At 39.7% G+C, this 27498-nt stretch overlaps 1 protein-coding gene and 1 long non-coding RNA gene across 2 annotated transcripts in view; one reads left to right on the top strand and one right to left on the bottom strand.

Annotated features, from left to right (window-relative positions):
* The window catches only part of LOC127493200 (uncharacterized), a 150399-nt gene that overhangs the window by 97389 nt on the left and 25512 nt on the right, over window positions 1–27498 (bottom strand). The window lies entirely within an intron of this gene.
* On the top strand, window positions 187–26151 carry LOC100349703 (N-acetyllactosaminide alpha-1,3-galactosyltransferase-like 1). The gene is made up of 6 exons (XM_051855709.2): window positions 187–271; window positions 450–529; window positions 2183–2218; window positions 13864–13911; window positions 24014–24151; window positions 24890–26151. Exons 2-6 carry the CDS (start codon window positions 456–458, stop codon window positions 25557–25559), a joined length of 966 nt encoding a protein of 321 aa, XP_051711669.1. The 5' UTR covers window positions 187–271; window positions 450–455; the 3' UTR covers window positions 25560–26151.

Genomic DNA, 27498 nt, shown 5'->3' with positions numbered 1-27498 from the left:
ATTAGTTTAATAGTCTTTGAGTAAAGCATTGGTCTGACTATATAGGTGAATAAAAATAATATATGTATAAATCAACCTTGGGGCAGCACATACAGGTATCTTCAGAGTTACCTCATTTAATTTTCACAGAAATGCAAGTGAAATAGAAGAGTTTTACTGAATTTCTTTTATGTAATCAGAGTGGACTTTGACAGAGCAACACAAAAGAAATATTATAGACATTTTGCTCCTGATCATAAAAGGATATGCTGACATCCTAAGAGACTTTCAGGTACTTTAAACAGTATAGGTGGTTTCCCTGACCCAAGTATGCCTGCCTCCTAAGGCTGAGTGATCTACAATCAGATCCTTAAATTGGTGGCCCAATTTCCATAAATTAATTTATCGTTAGAAAATGGCAAGGAAGTAGTTTTTAGCTTAAAAAAAAAACTTTTCTCCTTATTTTCTAGGAAAGAATGAGTACTAGACGAAAATTCCTAGTACTGATTCTATCTGTTTTATCACTGATACACCTTGAACATCATTTCAGGTAAATATAAAATATTAATAAATAATTATTTTTAATGATTGGCAGAGTTGATTTAAAATGCTGAGCTTTGTCCAAAAGATAGTAATAACAATTCCTACATTAGTCAGAAATTCTCTTTTCTTTGGGGGAACAAATATACTAATTATTTAATTTTTTAAAGATTTATTTATTTGAAGCCAGCGCCGTGGCTCAATAGGCTAATCCTCCACCTTGCGGCGCCGGCACACCGGGTTCTAGTCCCGGTTGGGGCGCCGGATTCTGTCCCGGTTGCCCCTCTTCCAGGCCAGCTCTCTGCTATGGCCAGGGAGTGCAGTGGAGGATGGCCCAAGTGCTTGGGCCCTGCACCCCATGGGAGACCAGGAAAAGCACCTGGATCCTGGCTCCTGCCATCGGATCAGCGCGGTGCGCCGGCTGCAGCGGCGGCCATTGGAGGGTGATCCAACGGCAAAGGAAGACCTTTCTCTCTCTGTCTCTCTCTCTCACTGTCCACTCTGCCTGTCAAAAAAAAAAAAAAAAAAAAAAAGATTTATTTATTTGAAGGCAGGGTTGCAGAGAAAGAAGGAGAGATAGAGTTTTTCTATGCACTGGTTCACTCCCTAAATGGCCACAACATCCAGGGCTGGGACAGGCTGAAGCCAGGAGCATCTTCTAGTCTCCCACTTGGGTAGCAGGGGCCCAAGAACTTGGGCCATCTTCTGCTGCTTTCCGAGGCACATTAGTAGGGACCTGGCTTGGAAGTGGAGCAGCCAGGACTTGAACCGGCACCCATATCCGATGCCACACCACAGGTGGCAGCTTAATCCATTGTGCTACAATGCCAGCTCCAATTGTTTCATTTTTATTAACATTCAGTAAACACCTATTGACCACTTTGGTGCCAGGCTCTGTTCTGTGAGTTGGAAAAACAGCAATGATCCAGCACCAATGCTCTTATGTAGCTTTACACTCTAGGTTGAGAGGAGAGACAATAAACAAAGAAAAATATGTCAGAAATACCCTATTTTATATTATAATGAGATAAAGCAAAATAGAAGGATAGTTTTACATAAATTTTAAACTACATCAAAGCTTCATCTAATGCAAACAAAACTGAAAGCAATCTGCTGTAGAAACATGGCTGTCCTGGGGGTCAAATTTATGAAGCTGCTGAAATTCTCTCATAGAAAAAAATTCAAGTTCTTACTTCCTCCACATTCTCCCTTATGATCTCCTTTACAACCACTGCAATGTTACTGGATATTATTTGAAAAGCAGCTATACTGTGTGAGTTAATGTCTTTTAAAATTAACCCTGTCATTTTGGTATCTAGCTCCACAGATCATTTGCCCTCCAGGGGTATTGTACTTTAATGGGAAACATTTACAATCACTTGTAAGAGTATTCATATCATCCTTTTGAAGGTAATTAAGGTCCATATTAATCAAAAGGAAAGACATAGACCATAAGCTAATGGCAGGCCTGGATTTGGTATTCTAGAACAGTGACATTATGCCTGGCATAATAGTGAGCATTTAGTAAGTATATGGCCAACAAGTGAGTGAATGAATGAATTTTAATGAATTTTAATTTTAGGGTTTTTTTTTTTGCTATTCTAATTGCAATCAGCCTTTGTTCAAATTTGAGACTAAAATGACTCTTCTTATTTATCTAAAGAATGAAGAATCACCTACAGAAGATCTATGTCTGTTGGTAAGAATCTGTCTTATAAATATTCTACAAACAGTTGAGGCCAAACTAGCTGGAGTCAAATGGATTCTCATGGTGATGTTAGGCAGAAAGAAGAAAAAAATCAGACTGAATTCCCTAGTGGCAACCACTGATAAATCTCTTGTGTATTAGTTCAGAAATATTACATGCACGTGTATATGTATGTGTGTGTGTATATATATGTATATGCGTTTATACGGACATGTATATATATATGCACACATTTCCAAATTTTACGATACCTTTTCCTGCAGACAATGAACAAGTTTTTAAAAATATTTATGTATTTATTTGAAAAGCAGTGCAACAGAGAGAGAAAGGGAGAGACAGAGAGAAAAAGAGAGAGGTCTTCTATCCACTGGTTTACTCTCCAAATGGTCACAATGACTGCAACTGAGCTGATCTGAAGCCAGGAGCCAGGAGCTTCTTCCGGTCTCCCATGCAGGTGCAAGCACATCTTCTACAGCTTTTCCAGGCCATCATCAGGGAGCTGGATCAGAAGTGGAGCAGCTGGGACTCGAACTGGTGTCCCTACGAGACGCTGGCACTGCAGATGGGGGCTTTAACCTACTGAGCCACAGCACCGGCCCCCAAGCATTGATTTTTAAAAATACTTTTCAGCCCTAACCTCTTTCTCTTCTTCTATGAAGGCTCTTGTTTGTTCTTTTTTAAAGTTTTTTTCTGTCATTCATATTGATTTCTATTATTCCATCTTCAAGCACATTAATTCTTTCCTCTGTCCTCTCCATTCTGTTGAGACTATCCACTTATAAGTTTAAGATTTATTTATTTATTTGAAAGGCAGAGAGAGAGAGAGAGAAAATCGTCCATCCACTTGTTCACTCCCCAAATGGCTGCAGTGGCTGGAGCTGGGCTGATCTGAAGCCAGGAACCAGGAGCTTCATGGGTGCAGGGGCCCAAGCACTCTGGCCATCCTCCAGTGCCTTCCCTGGCACATTAGCAGGGAGCTGGATTGGAAGTGGAGTAGCTGGGAATTGAACTGGCGCCCATATGGGATACTGGCACTGCAGGCAACTTTACCCACTGTGCTACAGCACCAGTCCCTCATTTCTTCTATACCTTTGGTAAGGATTTCTATTTCTTCGTTGTGACTTTCTATGTTTTCATACATCTCAAGTGTGTTTCTAATTGCTTACTGAAGTATTTTTAAAATTTTCATAATTCTATTGTCTGTGCTATAATTGGCATCCACAGATCACCTTTTCTCATTTAAGGTGGGGTATTTCTGGTTTCTTGGTATGATTAATTTTTTTAAAGCTGGATATTGAAATTTCAAGATGGTGGAATAGGGAACGGCATTAAAAAAAGTGTAGGAAGTACATTCTTAGGGGAGAGTTAGAGAGAAACTGCAGTAGAAATTCTGTGGAAGGAAGAGGAACATCGTGGATCTACGTGCAAGGTGTGGACGTGCAGCACGAACACATACACAACAAACTACTCCAGCAGCTGAGAGTGGGAGAAAGTGGGAGACTGAGCTGAGATCAGACTGCAGCAACCTGTGCCACGGCTACGGCTGACATAGCCAGAGGGAGAGCATGTGTGAGTCTGAACCGGAACCCTAAGGGGCAGAGGGTACCCTCTGGTCCAGTAAAAAAAAAAAGAGGGGGACACGGTTCTCTCACCCAGTCCCCCCAAAACCACACCTGGCAACTGGCTGAGAGAGGGCGGGCACCATTTTGGGCATCAGTGGCAGCTGCGGCAGCCCTTGTGTATGTGCACAGTAACTGGCAGAGATAAGACGCCATCCTCTCAGCAGCACTGGTGGTGGCAGCTCTGGTGAAACTGGCAGGGAGAAGGCAACATTCGGCCAGTGGCCCTTGTGTATGCACGTGCCCCAGAGACTAGCAGAGGGAAAAATATACGTTCTCCACTTTGAGTCTGGCTGGGAGAACTGACAGGGAGCTGCACACCCACGTAGGACGTGAGGTGCCCCAAGCCTCCCAACATACCATAGGTCCTGGGGCTCAAACCACCTAGGCAGAATACCCACAGGCAGCTGGCTCTGGGAATGTCTGCCTCTCTGTGGACCAGGCAGGCTAGTAGGGCAGAGCAGATCCTCTGTACCCTGTGACTGTGGGAGCCTTGTGTGATGAAACCGTGGGGACTCTGACTGCAAGAGAGGGCACAGGTGTAGCTGGGCCTCTGGGCAATCACTGTGTGGAGCTCCATATGCTTAGAGCCTCCTGACTGCCTGGTGCAGGTCATTGCAGCAGGATCTGTACTCAGTGAGGATTCACAGATTCACAGATTCTTTGTGTGGTTCATACAGCAACACAAGTGACTGCACCCACAGAGGGCTAAACCTAGGCATTGCTCACCTTGGAAGAGAGGTGATGAGGGAGTAATCATACCAACAGAGGTTACCATACTGTTCCTCACCCCCCATTTTCTGTTGACAAGAGATCTACCATGCTCAACTTGGGTGTCACCCTGGATACTTGCCCCACCCTGGAGCACTGACCAGAGCTCCTTACCACACACCACACGCACCTTTGGGTATTCACTGAAAGTGCAAACATTCCCTAAGCCACAGAGGCATAGCACAGTTCAAAGAAAAGAGCCATCATAAGAAAAAAATCAACGAGTATCTCCATAAATGCCTAAAAATAAATAGAAATTCAAGAAACAATAAGGGAGACAGCATGACCTCCACAAAGGAAAATAACAACATTTCAATAGTAGAATGTGAAGATGAAGAGACTGATGAAATGTATGAAATGGAATTCAAAAGATTAATCCTAAGATTACTCAGAAGCAATGAGAAGCAAATGCATGAAGTAAAGAAATCCATGCATGATATGAATGAAACTTCTTCTGATGAAGTTGAGATTTTTAAAGAGAAATCAAAATGAAATATTAGAAATGAAGAATTCAATAAATGAAATTAAAAAATGCAATGGATAATGAAAAAGATGGCAGAATAGGGAGGGAGCTTATGGCTCTAGTCTAGGGGAGGATAGTTAAAAAATGTGGCAAGAGTGCAATTTCAGGGAAGGGTTAGGGAGAAAATGGCAGAAGAAACTCCACACAAGTTGGGGGGACACTGTGAACCTATGTGGAGGGTGTGGATGTGCACAGCCCGGGCTCCCAGCAGCTGAGAACCTCAGCACCAGCTCTGGAGTAAGGTGAGACTAGACTGCAGCAGCCCAAGCCACTGGCGATAAAGCTGTGAGAAGAGCCTGGTGTGGGCCCAGCTTGGAGCCCTTTTGGAAAGAGTATACCTGCCAACATAGAGGGAAAAAAGAGGGGGCATGTTTCTCTCTCCTGACCACTTGGACCAGTGTCTTATAACCAGCCAAGAGAGGGCAGGTGCAATTTTGGAAAAACATAACAGCTGCACCAGCTCATGTCCACGAGCCCAGTAACCAGCTGAGAGGAGATGCCTGACTATGGCTGAGAGAATTAACAGGGGGATGGGTGCTCATGACAGTGGGAGCCTTGTGTGTCAGGACTATGGAAACACTGTGGCTGTGTGGGAGGGTTCAGGGTTTGGCTGGGACTTTGGGCAGTTGCTGTGGGCAGCTCCGCATGCTCAGGGCTCCCTGATTCCCTGGTGAGGGTCATTGCTGCAGGATCTGTGTTCATTCTGAGGACTGCATAGATCCTTTTGTGGTTTTTGTGACAGTGTGGATAAAAATTGTACCCACTGTGGCTAGTGCCCAAGAATTGGATCTCCTTTTAGGAGTGGAGATTGAGTGTGAGACTATGCCAACAGAGCTGGACAAACCTCCCCTCTGACTTGAGAAAAAAAAAAAAAGAGGATTTACCACACCCAACTTGGGCATCACCTTGGACACTCCCCTCACCCTGGAGCACTGATCAGAGCTCCCTGACCACACCCAGCATATGCCTCTGGGTTTTCACTGAGAGAGGAGACACCCCACTAAGCCATAGAAGCATAATCCAAAGATAAAAGCTATCACACACACACACACACACCCCAGTATTACCACAAATGCCTAATAATAAACACAGCAATTTGAGAAACAAGAATAAGAAGACAGTATGATGCCCCCAAAAGAACACAACACTTTGATATTAGAATGTGAAGATGGATAGAATGATGAAATGCCAGAAGTGAAATTCAAAAAATTAATCATAGGATTATCTAGAAGTAATCAGAAGCAAATTCATGAACTAAAAAATGCAAACATGGCATGAATGAAAATTTTTCCCATGAAACTGAGATTTTAAAGAGAAATCAAAACAAAATATTGGAAATGAAGAATTCAATAGAACAAGTAAAAATATAGTGGAAAGCCTGAAGAACAGATGCCGTGAGGCAGAAGAAAGAACATCTGAGTTAGAAGACAAATCTGAAAATTTTACAGTTAGACCAAAAAAGGAAGAAGAAATTAGAAAACTGAAAGAGCAATGTCAGAGATTTATGGGATACTATCAAGTGACCCAACATACTGGTCTTAGGAGTTTCTGAAGGCATGGAAAGAGAGAATGAATTAGAAGGCTTTTTTAGTGAAATAATTACAGAAAACTTAACTAATTTGGGGAAAAAAGGGACATCTAAGTACAGGAAGCATACAGAAATTCAAACAGACATGATCAGGAAAGATATTCACCATGACACCTTGTAGTCAAACTCCCCACAGTCAGCATAAAGAAAAGATTCTAAAAAGTGCATAAGAGAAATATCAGATTACTTTCAGAGGATATCCAATTAGACTCACAGCTGACTTCTCATCAGAACTTCTATAGGCTAGGAGAGAATAGAGAGGCATAATCCAAATCTTAAGAGAAAAAAACCTGTCAACCCAGAATACTATATCCTGCAAAGCTCTCATTTATGAATTAAGGTGAAATAAAGACCTTCCACAACAAAGAGAAATGGAAAGAATTTGTCACCACTCATACAGCCTTACAAAAGATGCTTTAGGATGTGCTACACACAGAAACACAGAAAGGAAGTCACCATTAAGAAAGAATGTGAAGGCAGAAAATCTCTTAGTAAAAGTATAAAGCAAATCCAAAGCAAACAATAAAAATATTTATGGAAAAATGGCAGTGCCAGGCTGGCGCCATGGCTCACTAGGCAAATCCTCCACCTGTGGCCCTGGCATCCAGGATTCTAGTCCCATTTGGGGCACCAGATTCTGTCCCGGTTGCTCCTCTTCCAGTCCAGCTCTCTGCTGGACTGGAAGGCAGTGGAGGATGGCCCAAGTGCTTGGGCCCTGCACCTGCATGGGAGACCAGGAGGAAGCACCTGGCTCCTGGCTTCAGATTGGCGCAGTGCGCCAGCCGTAGTGGCCATTTTGGGGGTGAACCAACGGAAGGAAGACCTTTCTCTCTGTCTCTCTCTCTCACTGTCTAACTCTGCCTGTCAAAAAAAAGAAAGAAAGAAAGAAAGAAAGAAAGAAAGAAAGAAAGAAAAAAAGAAAGATGGCAGTGCCAAGTCATTACTTATCAATAGTCACCTTGAATGTAAATGGCCTCAACTCTCCAGTTAAAAGATACAAACTGGCTGGATGGATTAAAAAACAAAACCCATGTATTTGCTGCCTACAAGAAACACATCTCACTAACGAAGATACCCACAGACTGAAAGTGAAAGGATGGAAAGATATTCCATGCTAATGGAAAGCAAAAAAGGCAGGTATTATCAAACAAAATAGACTTTAACACAAAAACTGTTAAGAGTCAAACAACGGCACTATGTAATGATTAAGGGATCAATTCAACATGACAATATGAGTATAATAAATGTATATGCACCCAATTACAGGGTTCCTGGCTATTTAAAATAAACATTAATGGATCTAAAGGTAGACATAGACTCTAATACAACAGTAATGGGGGACTTCAACACCCAATTTTCATCAATCAAGTAGACAGAAAATCAACAAAGAAACAACAGAGTTAATTGACACTATGGCCAAATGGGCCTGATTTCTGCAGAACTTTTTATCCCACAGTTACAGAATACACATTCTTCTTACTAGTACATGGAACTTTATCTAGGATAGACCACATGCTAGGCTATAAAGCAAGTCCCAGCAAATCCAAAAAATTCATACCATGCATCCTTTTTGACGACAATAGGTTGAAGCTGGAAATCAACAACTCAAGAATCTCTAGAATATATGGAAACACCTGGAGACTGAATAACATGCTCCTGAGTGAACAGTGGGTCATAGATGAAATCAAAAGAGAAATCAAAATATTTCTGGAAACAAATGAAGATGACAATACAACATATCAAATCTTATGGGATATAGCAATGCAGTGCTAAGAGGAAAGTTTACAGCAATTGGTGCCTACAGGAAGAAATTGCAAAAGTACCAAATAAATGAACCATCAGTGCATCTCAAGAACCTATAAAAACAACAACAAATGAAAGCCAAAATTAGTAGGAGAAAATAAGTAATTAAAATTAAAGAATAAACAAAATTGAAACAAAACAATGCAAAAGGTCAAATGAAAAGCTGGTTTTTTGAAATAACAAACAAACTTGACATACTTTTGGCCCAACTAATCAAAAAAATAGAAAAAAGATCCAAATCAATAAAATCAGAGATGAAAAAGGAAATGTTACAACAGACACCACAGAAATAAAAAGAATCATCAGAAATTACAACAAAGAGCTGGATGTCAACAAATTGGCAAACCTGGAAGAAATGGATAGATTCCTAGACACATATGACCAACCAAAATTCAGTCATGAAGACAGAAAACATAAACAGACCAATTACCAAGACAGAAATTGAATCAGTAATAAAGTCCCTCCCAAAAAAGAAAAGCCCAGGACCAGATGGCTTCATGCTGTATTAAAAGAACAGACATTAAAAGAACTAATTTCAATTCTCAAGCTATTCAAAACAATTGAAAGGGAGGAAATCTTCCCAAACTTCTTCTATGCAGCCAGAATCATCTTATTTCCTAAACCAGAAATAGATACAACAAAGAGAACTATAGCTCAATATCTCTGATGAACTTAGATGCAAAAATCCACAACAAAGTACTAGCTAATTGATTCCAACAACACATCAGAAAGACCATTCACCCGGACCAATTGGGACTTACCCCAGGTATGTAGGAATGATTCAACATTCACAAATCAGTAAATGTGATACATCACATTAACAAATTGAAGAATTAAAGCCATATAATTTATTTTGATGGGTGCCGAGAAAGCATTTGATAAAATACAACATTCTTTCGTGATAAAATCCTCAAGTACATTGGGTTTAGAAAGACCATGTCTCAACAAAATCAAGGCAATTTATGACAAACCCATAGCCACCATCATATTGAATGGGGAAAATTTGGAAGCATTTCCACTAAGATCTAGAAACCAGTCCAAGATGCCCACTTCCACCATTGCTATTCAATATAGTCCTGGAAGTTTTAGCCAGAGCCATTAGGCCACAAAAAGAAACCAAAGAGATACAAATTGGGAAGGAGGAAGTTGAACTTATCCCTGTTTGTAGATGACATGATTCTATATATAAGGGATCCAAAAAGCTCCACTGAGAGACTAGTGGAACTCATAAAAGAGTTTGGTAAAATGGCTTAACTTAAAATTAACACAAAAATCAATAGCCTTTGTATACATAGACAATGCCATGGCTGAAAAATAACTTTCAAAATCAATCACATTCATAATAGCCACAAAAAATTAAACAGCTTGGAATAAATTTAACCAAGGATGTTAAAGATCTCTATGATAAAAATTACAAAACATTAAAAAAAGAAATGAAGACAGAAGAAAGTGGAAAAACCTTCCATGTTCATGGACTGGAAGAACTGATATCATCAAAATGTCCATACTGCTGAAAGACATTTATAGGTTTATGTGGTCCCAATGAAGATACCAATGACATTCTTCTCAAATCTAGAAAAAAAGATGCTAAAATTCAAATGGAAACACAAGAGACCCTGAATAGCTAAAGCAATCTTATACAACAAAAACAAAGCCAGAGGCATTACAATACCAGATTTCAAAATATCCTACAGGGCAGTTATAATCAAGTCAACCTGATACTGACACAAAAACAGATGTGGAGATCAATGGAACAGAATAGAAACTCCAGAAGTCAATCCATGCATCTACAACCAAGTTATATTTGACCAAGGAGCTAAAATCAACCCCTAGAGCAAGGACAGTCTCTTCAACAAATGGTACTGGGAAAACTGGATCTCTGCATGCAGAAGTATGAAACAAGACCCCTACCTTACACCTTATACAAAAATCCACTCAAAAATAGGTCAAGGATGCAAATCTATGACCCAATATCATCAAATTACTAGAAAACATTGGGAAAACTCTGCAACACATTGGTGTAGGTAAAGAATTCTTGGAAAATACCCCAGAAGCACAGGCAATCAAATCCAAAGTTGGCAAATGGGATTTCATCAAGCTAAGAAGCTTCTGCACTAAAAAATAAACACTCATCAAAGAGGCAACCAACAGAAATGGGAGAAAATATCTCCAAACTATGCAACTAATAAAGGATTAATATCCAAAATCTATAAAGAGCTCAAGAAACTCAACAACAACAAAACAAGCAACCCAGTTAAGAAACAGGCAAAGGACTTGAACAGGCATTTTTAAAGAAAGGAAATTCAGATGATCAACAGACACATGCAAAAATGTTTGGATCACTAACCATCGGGGGAATGCAAATCAAAACCATAATGAGGTTTCACCTCACCCCAGTTAGAATGGCTCTCACACAGAAATCAACAACAAATGTTGGAGTGGATGTTGGGATACAGGTACCCTAATCCACTGTTGGTAGGAATGTAAACTTGTGCCATTGTGAAAGACAGTATGGAGATACCTTAGAAATCTGAATATAGGCCTACCATATGATCCAGTCATCTCACTCCTGGGAATTTATCCAAACTATATAAAAGAGTTTTCTGGGGCAGGTGCTCTTGCACAGCAGGTTAAAGCCCTGGCCTGCAGTGCTGGCATCCTATATGGGCACCAGTTTGAGTCCCGGCTCCTCCACTTCTGATCCAGCTCTCTGCTATCACCTGGGAAAGCAGTAGAAGATAGCCCAAGTCCTTGGGCCCCTGCACCCACATGGAAGATCTGGAGGAAGCTCCTGGATCCTGGCTTTGGATCAGCTCAGCTCTGTCCATTGCAGACATTTAGGGAGTGAACCAGTGGATGGAAGACCTTTCTCTCTCTCTCTCTCTCTTTCTCTCTCTCTCTCTCTGGTTCTACCTTTCTATATAACTCTGTCTTTAAAATAAATAAAAATAAATCTTTGAAAAAAAGAGTTTTCTATACCTCTATGTTTATTGTAAGTCAGTTCACAATAGCTATGATATGGATCAACCCAGATTTCTATCAACTGATGACTGGATAAATAAATTATTGTGTATATACCCTATACCCAGCTTCAAAAACAAACAAACAAACAAAAAGAAATCCTGTCTTTTGCAACAAAATGGATACAAGTGGAAATCATTATACTAGTGAAATAAGGCAGTCCAAAAATGACAGATATCATATGTTTCCTTGATCTGGGGTAACTAATAGAATACCTAAAATTTAATGTAAGAGAGTAAAATGGATATTTTGAAATTCAATGATTGTTTACAGCCCTTGTCTCTACTATTGAGGAACAATGTTTTTTTTTTCATACTATTTGTTGAACTCTTTATTTACTATAGGGTTAACCTTATGATTATAAAGTAACTGAAAACATCTTTGAAAAAATTAAGAGTGGGAATAGAAGAGGGAGGAGGAAGAAGGGTTGGAGTGTGGGCGGGAAATAGGATAGGGTAGGAAGTATCACCATGTTCCTGAGTCTCTATATACATGAAATACATTAAAGTTGTAGACTTTAAATAAAATTAATAAATGAAACTTGGATATTTTAGGTTCATATTATGAGATTCCAGACACTGCTTCAGCTGGGAAATGGGTTGACATTGCCTCATTACTGTCAGTTGATGGCAAAATTTGTTTTTCTACTCTGTCCCATTGAAACCAGGAATAGGAGTTTGAGGGCTGGGAACACCTATCTATTGACAAGCGGAGATAGGAATTCAGGCTCCCCGCCTGGTATCCACTGACACCATTTGGAGATAGCCTTAATTGCTGAGCAGTGATCAAAGTTCTAAGTAACCTCTTTTATTCTCCTTTCATTCCACATCAATTAAGAGGAGATGGGAGCCTCATTACAGTAGGGCAAGTCTCTACTTGACCTCTACTGAGGGGAGTAGAGGTAGAGGTCACAATTTTTCTATGCCATCTGGTTGTGTAGACTGGTTAGTGTCTAAAATTTTTCTGTCTTGCTGGGTTGCACTTTTCTAGGTCCTTAATACAGAGCAGGATTTTCTTAGGGCTCTTCTGGCATTGATGTTTCTGGATTGCTGGCTTCTCTAGTATACATGTTGGTATATATATGACAGAATAGCCCAGGAAACTCACCACCATGTTAACTGTTAGGTCACTAGGTCCCTAACTCATCTTCTTTCTGCTCTCTACCTTTGAGAGTCTTACGCTTTGCGTATAACATCTAGGATTTTTAGCTGTATTCAGTGGAAGACGTAGGGAAAATTACAACTACTCCATCTCTCCAGAGCACAACTCGCTTAAAGTTACTCTTTTCATTTTGCAAAATATCCCAAGTTTGTAAAATAAAGTTGCCTAATAACAACATTGTAAGTTGAATAATTAACTTAAAAGAACTAAAAAAAAAAAAAAAAACCTTAAGTGGATCCTATCTTTCAATGAAAGTCAAAGACAAGGGGTGGGCGCTGTGGCTCAGTAGGTTAATCCTCCACCTGAGGCACTGGCATCCCGTAAGGGTGCCAGTTCTAGTCTCGGCTGCTCCTCTTCTGATCCAGCTCTCTGCTGTGGCCTGGGAAAGCAGTGGAAGATGGTCCAGATCCTTGGGCCCCTGCATCCATGTTGGAGACCTGGAAGAAGCTCCTGGCTTCAGATCAGCACAGCTCTGGCCGTTGCAGCCATCAGGGAGTGAACCAGCAGATGGAAGACATCTCTCTCTCTCTCTCTCTCTCCTTGTCATTGTCTGTAACTCTATCTCTCAAATAAATAAATAAATAAAATCTTTAGAAGAAAAAAACAAAGTCAAAGACAAACATTTGCATTCTTATTCCAATCCCATTTGTCGCATAATGATTGACAAATGAATTAAATTTGCATTTTTATCTGAAAATACATTTTTCTTCCTGCTCTGTTAATTTTAAAATATATACACCTCCCACCCTTCAAATATCATACTCCTCCTGGCCTTCCTAACCTTTGGTTATGATCTCTATAACATACACTACTTTCTTTCACTAGCTCTTATATTTCCAATCCAGCTTAGTGTGTTTTCTTCACCAAGAGGTTTCCTTTAACGTCAACTTTATGTTGGATGCCCCACCTACATGATCCCAGGGAGTTTTGCTTTTCCCTATCAGCACTTACTACCCTGTACTGTAATTGTCTACTGAACATTTTCTTTCCTGTTAGCTTCCTAGGAGAGGGAAGGAGCTAAATCTAAATGTTCCTACTTATAGCATAAGCAGCAAATTGTGTTTCTCATGCCTTAGTCATACATAGCAACTTAACAAATATTTGTCAAATAAATGGACTATTTTTAACTTGATTTTCTCTTTGTATCTAGGAATGATCAAGTAGAAGAACCTCAGCTCTCTGCCTGGTTTAATTCTAAGTATGAACAAAAAATTCAACTCATAATATAATAACAATGATATAATTCAGTTTAAAGACATATGTTTGGCTTTTCTGTCATCAAATTGCAGCTATCTTGGGAAGTCTCTAGGGCTTAAAGTTGTTACTTTTGGCCGGCATCGCAGCTCAATAGGCTAATCCTCTGCCTGCAGCGCCAGCACCCCAGGTTCTAGTCTCGGACAGGGTGCCGGATTCTGTCCCAGTTGCTCCTCTTCCAGTCCAGCTCTCTGCTGTGGCCCAGGAGTGCAGTGGAGCATGGCCCAAGTCCTTGGGCCCTGCGCCCGCATGGGAGACCAGGAGAAGCACCTGGCTCCTGGCTTCGGATCAGCGTGGTGTGCCAGCTGCAGTGCGCTGGCCGCAGCGGCCATTGTGGGGTGAACCAACGGAAAAGGAAGACCTTTCTCTCTGTCTCTCTCTCTCACTGTCCACTCTGCCCATCAAAAAAAAAAAAAGTTGTTACTTTTAAGGCTTTTTATATTGGGTCTTTTATAGGGTCTATTTTATCAATAATCAGACAACTAAGGGTTGTAATAAGAAAGCTATAGCACTCTATCTGATTTAACACTTCTGGTATTAGTAAGGGAAAAGAAAAAAATGTCTTTAGAAGCAACCTGAAATTCTGAAATTTCCATTAATGACACCTTTTTAAAAGATTTACTTATTTGAAAGTCAGCATTACAGAGAGAGAGAGAGAGAGATCTTTTATCTGCCAGTTTACTCCCCAGATGGCCATAATGCCTGGGGCTGGGCCAGACTTAAGCTAGGAGCCAGCAGCTTTCTCCAGGTCTCCCACACAGGGAGTAGGGCCCAAACAGTTGGGCCTCTTTTGTTTGTTTCCTAGTCACATTAGTAGGGAGCTGGATAGGAAGTGGAGCAGCTAGGAATAGAACTGGCGTCCATATGGGATGCCACTGTTGTAGGCAGCAGCTTAACCTACTGTACCAATGCCAGCCCCTAATGACACCTCTTGATTTTGCCATTAACACTCAGGGAAAACTTCATTCTTCTCAATGGTCTTGTAATATTTCCTTTAACATGTATCAAATCTGTTTAGTCAATTTTCTATTGATTTTTTATTATTTACAATTTGGGGGCTATTGTAAATGTTTCAGTGAACATTCACGTATATATATTTTTGTATATCATTGTATGAATTTATCTGTCAGATAAATCCTTTGGGTGGAATCATCAGTTATAATGATGTATATTTTGATTCAAGTTGATAAATTGCCCTTTAAAAATTGTACCATTCATTTGTTAATCTACAGTTGATAAATGTTAGTAATATTTTACTTGTTTTATTTATTCACTCTATATTAGTCTAGTAATATCAAACATTTTGTTATTGGCAAAATAGTTGAAATATCTCAATTCAATTTGCATTTCTTTATTATAGAGTTTGAGCTTATTTTTCCTTCTTAAACTTTTTTGTTTTTAACTGATACAAAATTTATATATATTTATGGGTACCATGTGATGATTCAATACATGTATACATTGTATAATGTTCAGATTAGGGTAAATATACGTATATTTTCAGATATTTATCATTCCTTTATGTAGAAAGCATTCAAAGTCCTTTCTACTAGCTTTTGAAATACACAGTATTTTATTATTAACTATAGTCATCCTATGTACATCATAACATCATAACTTCTTTCTCCTATCTAACTGTACCTTAGTGCCCATTAATCAACCTTTCCCCATCTCTCCCTCCCTCCTCTTTCCAACAGCTGGTAACCATCATTTTACTGTCAACTTCTATAAGATCAAATATTTCAATTCCACATATGAATGAGATAATGAAGTACTTGTTTCTCTGTGCCTGGCTTATCTTGCTTAACACAATAATCTCCAGTTTCAGTCATATTGTCTCAAACAACAGGACTGCATCCTTTTATTGCTGAATAGTATTCCATGGTATATAAGTACCACATTTTCTTTACCCATCCAGCAGTTATGGAAACTTAGATTGTTTCTATTTCTTGGCTATTGTGAATAGTGCTACAATAAACATAACTGTAGATTTCTCTTCAATAGACTGCTCTCATTTCCCTTGAGCATATACCTAGTAGTGGGACTGATGGAACCTCCATACTGTTTTCCACAATGGCATTGCTAATTGGCATACCTGTCAACAGAGTGCAGGGTTCTCTTTTCTCCATATCCTTGCCAGCACTTGTTATTTTTTGGTAATAGCCAGTCTAACTGGAGTGAGGTGATATGTCACTGTGTGCTTTTTAAAAATTTATTTGAAAGGCAAAGAATGAGAGAGAGAGAGAGAGAGAGAGAGAGATTCTATCTGCTGATTCACGCCTCAAATGTCTGCGATGACTGGGAATGGGCTTGGACAAAGCTAGAAGCTTTGGAAATCAAAGCAAGTCTTCCATGAAGGTGGCAGGAACTCAATTACTTGCAGCATCTCTGCGGCCTCCCAGGGTCTGCATTAGCAGGAAGCTGGAGCCAGGAGACAGAACAAGATATGAAACCCAGGCACTCTGACATGAGATCTGAACACCTTAACCAGCATCTTAACTGTTAATCCAAATACCCACTCCTTCACTCTGACTTTGATTTGCATTTCCATATTAGTGAAGTTGAGCAGTTCTTTGTGTCCCTGTTGGCTATTTGAATGTCTTCCTTTGAATAATGGCTATTTGGATCTAGTGCTGGTTTTAAAATTGAATTATTTGTTTTTTGGCTAGTAAGTTGCTTTAGTTCCTTATATATTTGAGTTATTAACCCATTGTCAGAAGCATAATTTGCAAATATTTTCTCCCATACTATAGAATGTCTCTTCACTCTCGTTTCTTTTGCTATTCAGAAGGTTTTTGGTTTGATAATATCCCATTCTATCTTTTTGTTTCATTTTTAATTTTATTTTAATTTTAACATATTCAACATAATTTACAGACCCAAGTCTAAGAACTTAATGATATTTTATCCTTGTCTGTCCTTCTCCTTCCTTCTACCTTTAATTCATTTTTTAGTTTTTGAGAGAACACATTTTAAATTTACTTCACAGTAAAAAGGCTTATATTTCTCCAAAGAAGTTTTAACAAGTAAAAAGCAAAAAGACCCTAGTTTAGTGAGAGTATACATAATGGCTATAAATAATAATTGAGTGGGAAAATGACCATTTCACCCATACACGGTTTTCCTGTCAATTAATCATTCATAATTTCTTTAGATAAAATAGAACCAATGACAATGTAACATCTAAATACTTTCTGTGTGGCTACAAGATAATAATTAAGATCATTCAGGCAGGCCGGCGCCGTGGCTCACTAGGCTAATCCTCCGCCTTGCGGCGCCAGCACACCAGGTTCTAGTCCCGGTCGGGGCGCTGGATTCTGTCCCAGTTGCCCCTCTTCCAGGCCAGCCCTCTGCTGTGGCCCGGGAGTGCAGTGGAGGATGGCCCAAGTCCTTGGGCCCTGAACCCCATGGGAGACCAGGATAAGTACCTGGCTCCTGCCATCGGATCAGCGTGGTGCACCGGCCGCCGCAGCACACCAGCCGCGGCGGCCATTGGAGGGTGAACCAACGGCAAAGGAAGACCTTTCTCTCTGTCTCTCTCTCTCACTGTCCACTCTGCCTGTCAAAAAAAAAAAAAATCATTCAGGCTTTAAGCCATTTTCTCTCAACAGTTTATGCACAGGAATAATTTTATGCAGATTGCAATGCAAATAATCACACATTTTTGGTATTCTATTAATTACCACAGATCAGAGAAAATTTATGGTATCTGTCTTTTTGGGACTGGCTTATTTCACTAAGTATAATGGTTTCTAGTTGTATCCATTCTGTTTCTAAAGACAGGATTTCATTTTTTATGGCTGAGAAATATTCCATAGTGTGTACATACCATATTTTCTTTATCCAGTCATTATTTGATAGGCATCTGGGCTGATTCTATATCTTAGTTACTGTAAATTAAGCTGCAATAAACATGGGGGTATAGGTAACTCTTTTATATGTTGATTTCATTTCATTTGAGTAAATTCCCAGGAGTGGGATGGCTGGGTCATATGGCAGATCTATTTTCAGCTTCCTGAGGAATCTCCATACTGTCTTCCACAATGACTGCACTAGCTTACATTCCCACCAACAGTGCATAAGGTGCCTTTATCCCAGCATCCTCACCAGCATTTACTTGTTCGTTGATTTCTGTATGAGAGCCATTCTAACTGGGGTGAGGGAAACCTTATTGTGGTTTTGATTTTCATTTCTCTGATAGTGATCCTGAGCAATATTTCAAGTCTCTGTTGACCAACTGAATTTCCTCTCTTGAAAAATGCCCATTCAAGTCCTTTGCTCACTTTTAACTGGATTTTTTGTTTTGCTGTTGTTAAATTTCTTGAGTTCTTTATAGATTCCAGATATTAATCGTTTATCAGTTGCATGGTTTGCAAATATTTTCTCCCTTTAGGTCAATTGCCTCTTCACTTTGTTAAGTGTTTCCTTTGCAGTGCAGAAGCTTCTTAGCTCAATGTACTCTCATTTGTTTATTTTTGCTTTGTTCCAATTCTTCTCAAACTATTCAAAATAATTGAAAGGGAGGGAATCCTCCAAAACTTTTTCTATGAGACCAGCATTATCTTAAATCTAAAACCAGAAAAGATACAAGAGAACTATAGATGAGAAATCCTCAACAAAATATTAGCTTATTGACTCCAATAACACATTGTATGGCCAGTGCTGTGGCGTAATGGTTTAGGCAATTGTCTACAATGCCAGCATCCCATATGGGCACTGATTCACTTATTGATTGCTCTTCTTCTAATCCAACTTCCTGTTAATGCAACTGAGAAAGCAGAAGAAGGTCAGAGTCCCTGGGCCTCTGTACCCATGTGGAAGACCTTGGTGAAGCTCTTGGCTCCTGGCTTTGGCCAAGACCAGTCCTGGTAATTGTAGCAATTTGGGGAATGAAACAGCAGATGTAAAATCTCTTTCTTTCTGTTTCTCTTTATCTCTCTGTAACTCTACCTTTCAAATAAATAATAAATCTTTTTTAAAATTTTTTAATTTATTTTTATTTATTTATTTATTTGACAGGCAGAGTGGACAGTGAGAGAGAGAGAGAGTTTTATATATGTATATGTATATACATATATATATGTATATGTATACGTATACATATATATAAAACTTATATATAAAACTTATATACTTACATATATGTAAGTATATAAGTTTTATATATGTATATGTATATACATATATATGTATATGTATACGTATACATATACATATATATAAAACTTATATATATAAAACTTATATATACTTACATATAACAACTTAGTGTTGTTTTATATATATATGTATATATATATATATATATATATATATATATATATAACTTCTTCCTGTGAAGCTATATGGAAAATATTGTACTTTTTGATTAGGTCACCTTGTGTCTTGCTGAATGTCATCTGCTCAGGCCTTTTTCAGTGCTATCTAACCTTCTAACATACCAAATCTGTCAGGGTATAGAAGAAGCAACTCAAGTGAGGTATAGTAACTTTAATCATAGGATTGTTTGCAGAGATTTGAGCAAGATTTAGAGATCCAACAAGGGATACGGAGATACTCAGAGACTTACAACAATAGGAAGCTATAACTCCCTTAGGCCCAAAGGAAAGATGATAATACTGGAGACCAGGAAAGAAAAGCCACCAATATAAGTTATAGGTTTAGAAGGCCTGGTCACTGTCAACATTTCAACAAAACTAGAGGGAGAGGAGGAAGATAACCCAACCTCTTTATCTTCCTGTCTTCTACCTTATTCTGGTGCCTGCCATTAGCAGAACCCATTGGAGGCCACAGATGAAGGCATTTGGGTGATCAGCCTGCTTTCAGAGCTTACAGCCAGGCACAGCAGGGGTGGTGATGGACAGGGAGAATAATAAACACAATCCCCCCTTTTGCCATTCCTTAACCTTCACTTAAGGACAAAGCCATGTTCCCAAAACAGAAGGAACACAAATTCCCATCAGCTACTGAATAGCCTCAAGTTATTTGGAATTCAGTCATAATCCCATTTAGAACCTAAACTGTAATATTAGCCATCTCCAGTTTTCTTCATAGAAGGTAACAGGGAAAGGCAAGAAAATAACTAACATAACAGATCACTGCTACAGTCCCACTTCTGTTGCTGTTCAGACGGATGAGAGTAAAAAGAAGTAATTAATAATCAGTTTCATGGTTTTCTTATCCTCTGCTCATACTTCCTATGGGCACTATTCTTTTTTTTTTTTTTTTTTTTTTTTGACAGGCGAGTTAGATAGTGAGAGAGAGAGACAGAGAGAAAGGTCTTCCTTCTGTTGGTTCACCCCCCAAAATGGCTGCCACAGCCAGCGCGCTGCGCCGATCCGAAGCCAGGGACCAGGTGCTTCCTCCTGGTCTCCCATGCGAGTGCAGGGCCCAAGCACTTGGGCCATCCTCCACTGCCATCCTGGGCCACAGCAGAGAGCTGGACCAAAAGAGGAGCAACCGGGACAGAATCTGGCACCCCAACCAGGACTAGAACCCAGGGTGCTGGTACCACAGGCAGAAGATTAGCCAAGTGAGCCACGGCACCGGCCCGGGAAATTTTCTTATCTGATCGTGTGACTTAAACCTCCATTCCTGAAGACTGTGTATCCTGTAGTGAGCCCACCTTTTTGAGTTGGCTCAATTTCCCATTGATCATTATTACTGAAAATGGGAATACTAAAGGATACCCCAAAGAGTCCCTTCGGTTCTATGTGCAGCCCTCCTTGCCATCACTGTGTAACAGCGACCTAATGGCTCTTTGGTGATGGGGGTCAGTCACCCCAGTCAGTACAGTAACACCATTGCTATCTCCTAGTTCAGCAGCATGAGTAACATCAAATAACCTGTTATTAGTTTCATAGAGCCATGACTTTATCCTCTAAAGGATTCCTCCATTGGGAACTAGAAACTCCAAACTCACAGAAACCATGGTCATAACAATGGCAAGCAAAATTTCATAAATGAGTTATCAGATAAAATCATGAGCAGGATCATCCCTACATCCACCTTGCCTGATGAACTATGTGTTTTAGCTTTGGAAGAAACAGCATCTCATATTAATCACTGATTCAAAGCACGGGTAGAACACTACAGGACAATACCTCAATATTTCAGGGAAAATATCTATGAACTAGTACTAAAATTGAGGCTTGTGCATCATTCCAGTTTCTACCAGGCCAACTGTTTTAGGACAGTGCAACACACAGCAAGACCAGAGAACTTTATAGAAATAAGCCAATTTCCACACTACCTTCAAGATAAAATGCATACCCTGGGTGAGACAATGTGTGTGATAGCAAGTCAGTGGATAAGATACTCTGCAAGTTAACCAAGCTGGCAGATTTGTAGAGAAGGGAAACAAATCTGTATCAGAACGTTCTATCTTCCCTAGGAAAAGGTGCTGCCACATTTATGATGGAGTCTAATATAACCAATCAGCTAGTATCAGAGAGCTGGGCTGGTCTCCTTGGGAAATAGTGGCACACTGCAGGCTTAGAGTTGGGCCTTGCCGTGACAGGCTGGGCACTCAGTGCTGACTACAGCCCAGCCTTAGTATGATGATACACATGCTACTGAGTCCATGCACAGTCTCCATTCCTGTAGCCGGGGCCACTTTGTAGTTAGGTTCGCTAAGTTAGCAAAAAGGTGACCAGGGAAGGTATCTAACATATCAGACAATATCATACAGACAATATCTTATCATACATACCATATCATATAGACAATCTGGTCATCTTGGCCATGAGATTACTGACAGCCTGTTTTGTATAGGATGCACTCTGGCCAGCATTTACCTCCCAGGTAAAAAACTTCACACCTATAACATAAATTAAGTCTTCTAATTCTTCTGTATTTTATATTTTATTTAAAAATTACTTAATACAGGGTTTTAATTGCCTCTGCTTTCAGAGACTTTTTCTTTCGTTTTGGTAGCAAACCTTTAATCTGACCTAATGAGGAAACAGGGATAATCCTCAAATTCATTCATCTCAAGAAAATAGTGTTCACCTCATTTGTAAGTGTCGTCATTACGACAGGATACATCCGGCCAGTTTAAAGGTAGATTTTGAGATTTGCAAATCAAATAAAAGTATAAATATAGAATTCAAAATTATATAAAAATAACTAAAATAACTGTATAAAAATAAATACATGTATAAGTTAAAGAATCTCTAAAACAGTAAGAGGGGCTCTTCTGAAGGTTTTATTATTATTAGGACTATTATTAATATACTGGTAAGGATTTCCAAATCCTATCCTTGTCACAGTTTGAATTTGTAATTAAAACTTATAATCAGGGGCAGGCATTTGCTGCAGTGGCTATGGCACCACTTGGGATGCCCACATCCTATACTGGAATGCCTGGCTTGGAGCCCCTGCTTTGCCTCCAATTCCAGATTCCTGCTAATGCACACCCTGGGGGACGCAGGTGATAGTTCCAGAACCTGGGTTCTTGCCATCCACATGGGAGACCCAGATAGAGTTTGAGGAGTAGACCAGCATATGGATGGGAGATATTTCTCTCTTTCTAAATACAATGAAGATAAATTAATAAAAAATCTAATACTGATACAAACATTAATAAAACACTCCTCTGAAAAGAAATTAAATCGACAATGACAAATAGCAGAATGACATCTCATTTTGTATTCAATTCCTTCCAAAGTTGTGTTGTTTTTTTTTAATTTATTTGACAGGTAGAGTTATAGACAGTGAGAGAGAGAGAGAGAGACAGAGAGAAAGGTCTCCCCTCTGTTAGTTCATTCCCCAAATGGCCGCTAAGGCTGGCTCTGCACCGATCTGAAGCCAGGAGCCAGGTGCCTCTCCCTGGTCTCCCATGCAGGTGCAGGGGCCCAAGCACTTGAGCTATCCTCCACTGCCTTCCCAGGCCACAGCAAGAGCTGGACCAGAAGAGGAGCAACTGGGACTAAAACCTGGCGCCCATATGGGATGCCAGTGCCGCAGGCGGAGGATTAACCAAGTGAGCCACGGGACCAGCCCAAAGTGGCTTTTTTTTTTTTTTTAAGATTTATTTATTTGGAAGGCAGAGTGAGAATGAGAGTGAGGGGCGGGGGGTGGAGAATCTCTTCCATTTACTGGTTTACTCTGTAAATGACCACGACTTGGGCTGGGCCAAGCTGAAGTCTGAAGCCTAGAACTCCATCCAGGTATTCCACATGGTGGGCTATGGCCCAAACACTTGGGTCACCTTCCACTGCTTTCCCAGGTGTATTAGCAGGGAGCCAGATTGGAGATGGAGCAGCCAGGACTCCAACCAGTGTTCATGCGGGATGCTGGCATTGCAAGTGGAGGTTTAAATCATTGAGCCACAACACCAGGCCCCAAAGTGAAGTCCTTAATTTGCTTTGATAGTTTTAATGCTTTGCCTTCTGCCAAATTATTTATCACTACTAATGCTGTTACTTCCACTATCATGTTATTATTAGAAGAAAGTTTAATGCTTTTCTCTCATTATTTTCTTCCAGGTTACATTTATGAGCCTAAAGCATTAGGGAAAAAAAGAAAAGTAATATGCTAGATCTTCCAAGAAAAGATGAAAGAGAAAAAGAATAAGGAGAAAGAGGAGGGAAACACCAATAATACATTCGGAAGCAGTGGTGCTGTCCACTTCAGGCAATCATCACAGAAATGTTCAGCCACTGGGTTAACCTAATTTAAGTTATAGTCAGAATGCAAAGAAAATAATCCCTAGGTTCAAAAGGCAGTATGGTATAATGACTAACAGACTGAGAAGCCACACTGGGTGGATCTGAATCCTGACTTCCACATTTATTAGCTGTGTGATACAAAGTGATTTACTAGCTCAGTCTGTAACTAAGTTTCATCATATGAAAAATAAGGATAATATTAGTGCTTACTTTAGAGGACAAGGCAAAGATTACTTGAGTTATGTAAGCAATTAAACACAGTGCCTGTCCCATAGTAAGTACTTTGTAATCATTTAGCTATTATCACTTGGACAACAACTTCTTCTGTCAGAATAAAACAATATCTGCTTAACTTATTTCTTGTTTGTTCAACAGAAAACGTTCTGATGTTAAAACAACAACTGACTGGAATGCTCCAATCATATGGGAAGGAACTTATAATAGAAAGGTTCTGGAAGAATATTATAAGAGGCTGAATATTACTATAGGCTTGGTTGTATTTGCTCATGGAAAGTAAGTGCTACTATTTGTTCATTTTTATTTGGAAAAAAAATAGGATGAGCACATGTGGACTTTCTACATCCACATAACTAATATAATTAACCCTAATAATTATTTCTGGCTGACCTACATAACTATTTATAGCGGTTATTTTCTCCATCCTTGGCTGAGTCCTTAACACTACTTGGGAATCTCTTCATCAGTATCCCTTAGGTTTTCTTTCCCTTTATCCACAGCAAATTTTATGGCTCTTCTCAGGTCTTCAAATTTACTGCAGTCTATTTCACTAACCAATGCAATGGAAGCTGTAGGTTCAGCTTCTTCCTATCCTTATCTTGTTTTTAATTAATTAATTGAGAAGACAGAGACAGAGCTCCCATATGCTAGTTCACTCTCCAAATGCCCACAATAGCTGTGACTAGGCCAGGCTGAAGCCAGGAGCCAAGAACTCAACTCAGGTCCTCTATGTGGGGTGGTAGGAAATCAATCACCTGTCCCATCACCTGCTGCCTCTCAGGACGTGCACATTAGTAGAAAACTGGAACAAGGAGTGGATTTGGAATATCAACTCAGGCTCCCCTGTATGAGATGTGTACACCTCAGTCAGTGTCTTAACTGCCAGGCCAAATGCCTGTCCCTATCCTAATCATCATTGACACTTATGTTAGACAGCATGTTTAAATGGCATGTTTTCTGCTGTAATTTTTTACAAAATAATTTTTTTCTGTTTTCTTGTTTCATTTTTCACAGACTTGCTAATTGGCAATTGAAACAGTTCCTGCAATCTGCTGATAAGCACTTTATGGTTGGCTACAATGTTATTTTTTATATCCTCATTGATCATGAAATCACCAAAACACCTATTTTAGAATTAGGCCCCCTTCGAACATTCAAGATATTTTATACTTACAAAGAAGATACATGGAATGACCCTGATTTCATATACATGATGAACTTAAGGACATATATTATAGATTACATCCAGTTTGAAGTCAATTTTCTCTTTTCTATGACTGCAAATCAGATCTTCAAGAATGACTTTGGAGTAGAAACCCTGGGCAGAACTGTAGCTCAGCTTCACTCATGGTGGTATTTTCAGAATGTTAATGATTTCCCTTATGAGAGAAGACACAGATCATCAGCTTTCATCCCATATGGACAGGGCGATTTTTATTATCATGGTGCAACTTTTGGTGGCAAACCCCATGAGCTTTTAAGATTCTTTAACGAATATCAAACAAGAATTAATTTTGATGCCACAAATAAAGTTAATAGTACATATGAAAAGCACCTAAACAAATATCTTTTTGTCAATAAACCCACTAAGCTATTATCACCAGAATACAACTGGGATCCAATTTTTAAAGCTCCTCCACAAATTAAGCAAGTTAAGATAGCATGGCAGCGAGAAATGAGTTGATCATTATATAACTAGGATTATTGATTAATAAGTGATTAATAAGTAATATCTCAGATATAAAACCCATGAAATTTTTCAAACTCTTAGAAACTTAGAAAAATGTAAAGTTTTCAAAAAAATTTTCATTCTTGCAATTTTGAGCCTTCTAATTCTACTTATGTTGGATAAAGAATAAATAAATGATAACATGGTGTTACATATGTATTATAAATAATATATTACATGTGTATTATAAATAATTTAGAAATGCCTTTGGAGTTATGAATGATTTTTTGTGAAGAAACACGCTCAGACTCTACTATAGTGCAGAAGCTTAATCCTCTGCCTGTGATGCCAGCATCCCATATGGTTCTAGTCCTGGCTGCTCCTCTTCCAATCCAGCTCTCTGCTATGGCTTGGGAAAGCAGTAGAAGATGGTCAACTCCTTGGGCCTTTGCACCTGCATGGGAGACCCAGAAGAAGTTCCTGGCTCCTGGCTTCAGAACAGCTCAGCTCCGGCTGATGCAGCCATTTGGGGAGAGAACCAGCAGATGGAAGACCTTTCTCTCAGTCTCTTCCCCTCTTTCTCTGTAACTCTACCTCTCAAATAAATAAATAAGATCTTAAAAAAATTAAGAACTAGAGTTAAAAGAACTTTTTATCTTAATCCCCTTCTATGGGGGAAAAACAAGTTTAGTAAGTATTCTGTAAGTGAAATGCATTATTGCTTATTAAAACATTTAAAATCATAAAGAATATTGATGATGCCTATGGCAGGCACACTCTGCGATGGCACCTAATGATCCACTTCTCCTGGTATTCATGTCCTTATGTGAGTCATGGCTGCTCCTCCTCTTCACCTGGAGTGTGGGATGAATTCCTTATAATTAGTAGAAAATGAGAAGTCATTTTCATGATTAGTTTACATGTGACTGTACTCTGTCTCACTAGTAGACCTTCTTCCTTTGCTGCCTTTGACGTAGGAAGTTGCCATGTTAGAGAAGTCCTCATAGGAAGGAACTGAAGGCAACCCCCATCCAATAGCCAAAAAGGAGCTGAGACTCTCAGTCAGTTCAACCACCCTCAAGGAACTGAACACAGCTGACACCACAAATGTACACTTCGAAGCAGATCTTTACCCAGTCATGTCTTCAGGTGAGGCTTCATTGCTAGCCAACACCTTGATTACAGGCTTGTGAGAGACCCCAAGGCAGAAGACACAGCTAAGCCAGGCCCAAGTTCCTGACCCACAGAGTGACCTATGCTCAGTGTTTCCTGTTACAGTTTGGATATGGCTTGAGTGTCCTCCAAGGTTTCATGTGTGGAAATTTAATCTTCACACTTGATCTTAGCCAAAAGGCTGAGAAATTATAGAAATTTAAATTGTCAGGTATTAAGAGGATGAAAAATTAATATTAATGATTATGGTATTTAGAGATAGGGCCTTTGGGAAGTGATTAAGACTAGATAAGGTAATTAGAGTAGATCTCCTGTGGGTAAGAAGAGGGAGACAAGAAGAGACACCAGGTGTATGCAAATCCTTCTTTCTTGTCGAGTGACAGCCTGCACCACTTCAGGGCTCTGCTTTCTAGAAGGCATTATCAGTTGCAGCCTCTTGCTCTTATACCCCAACCAAGAATCAAAATAAACCTCTTTTCCTGAAAAGTAGTCTGCCTCAGATATTCCATCACAGTAACAAAAAGCAGACTAGAATCCTCTCTCTCCACCACCATCAGCAGAAGACAGCCCATAGACACAGATACACTGGGGAGATTCAGAAGCTTTGGGCACCAAGGGACTTTGAGAACAGGCTCTGGGAATACTCTCTGTCCCAGAGGCCCTGTCTGTCCCGTAGGCCCTGTCTTTTCCACCCCTCACCTGGTAGCACTTGGTACTGGGGATCTCAGGAAAGCACCTTCTACCTCTTCCCATAACCCGAGGAGGAATTAAGCCAGAGCTC

This window comes from Oryctolagus cuniculus, chromosome 1, assembly GCF_964237555.1.
Source record: "Oryctolagus cuniculus chromosome 1, mOryCun1.1, whole genome shotgun sequence".
In the NCBI taxonomy this organism is placed as follows: Eukaryota; Metazoa; Chordata; class Mammalia; order Lagomorpha; family Leporidae; genus Oryctolagus; species Oryctolagus cuniculus.
Note: the sequence above shows the minus strand (reverse complement) of the source record. Positions and strands in the feature narration are given on the sequence as shown.

Bases quoted from the DNA above. Each gene is read 5' to 3' on its own strand.
- LOC100349703 (XM_051855709.2), top strand. From the start codon at position 456: ATGAGTACTAGACGAAAATTCCTAGTACTGATTCTATCTGTTTTATCA. The intron at 530-2,182 runs GTAAATATAAAA...ATTTATCTAAAG, and splicing joins CACCTTGAACATCATTTCAG to AATGAAGAATCACCTACAGA. The intron at 24,152-24,889 runs GTAAGTGCTACT...CATTTTTCACAG, and splicing joins GTTGTATTTGCTCATGGAAA to ACTTGCTAATTGGCAATTGA.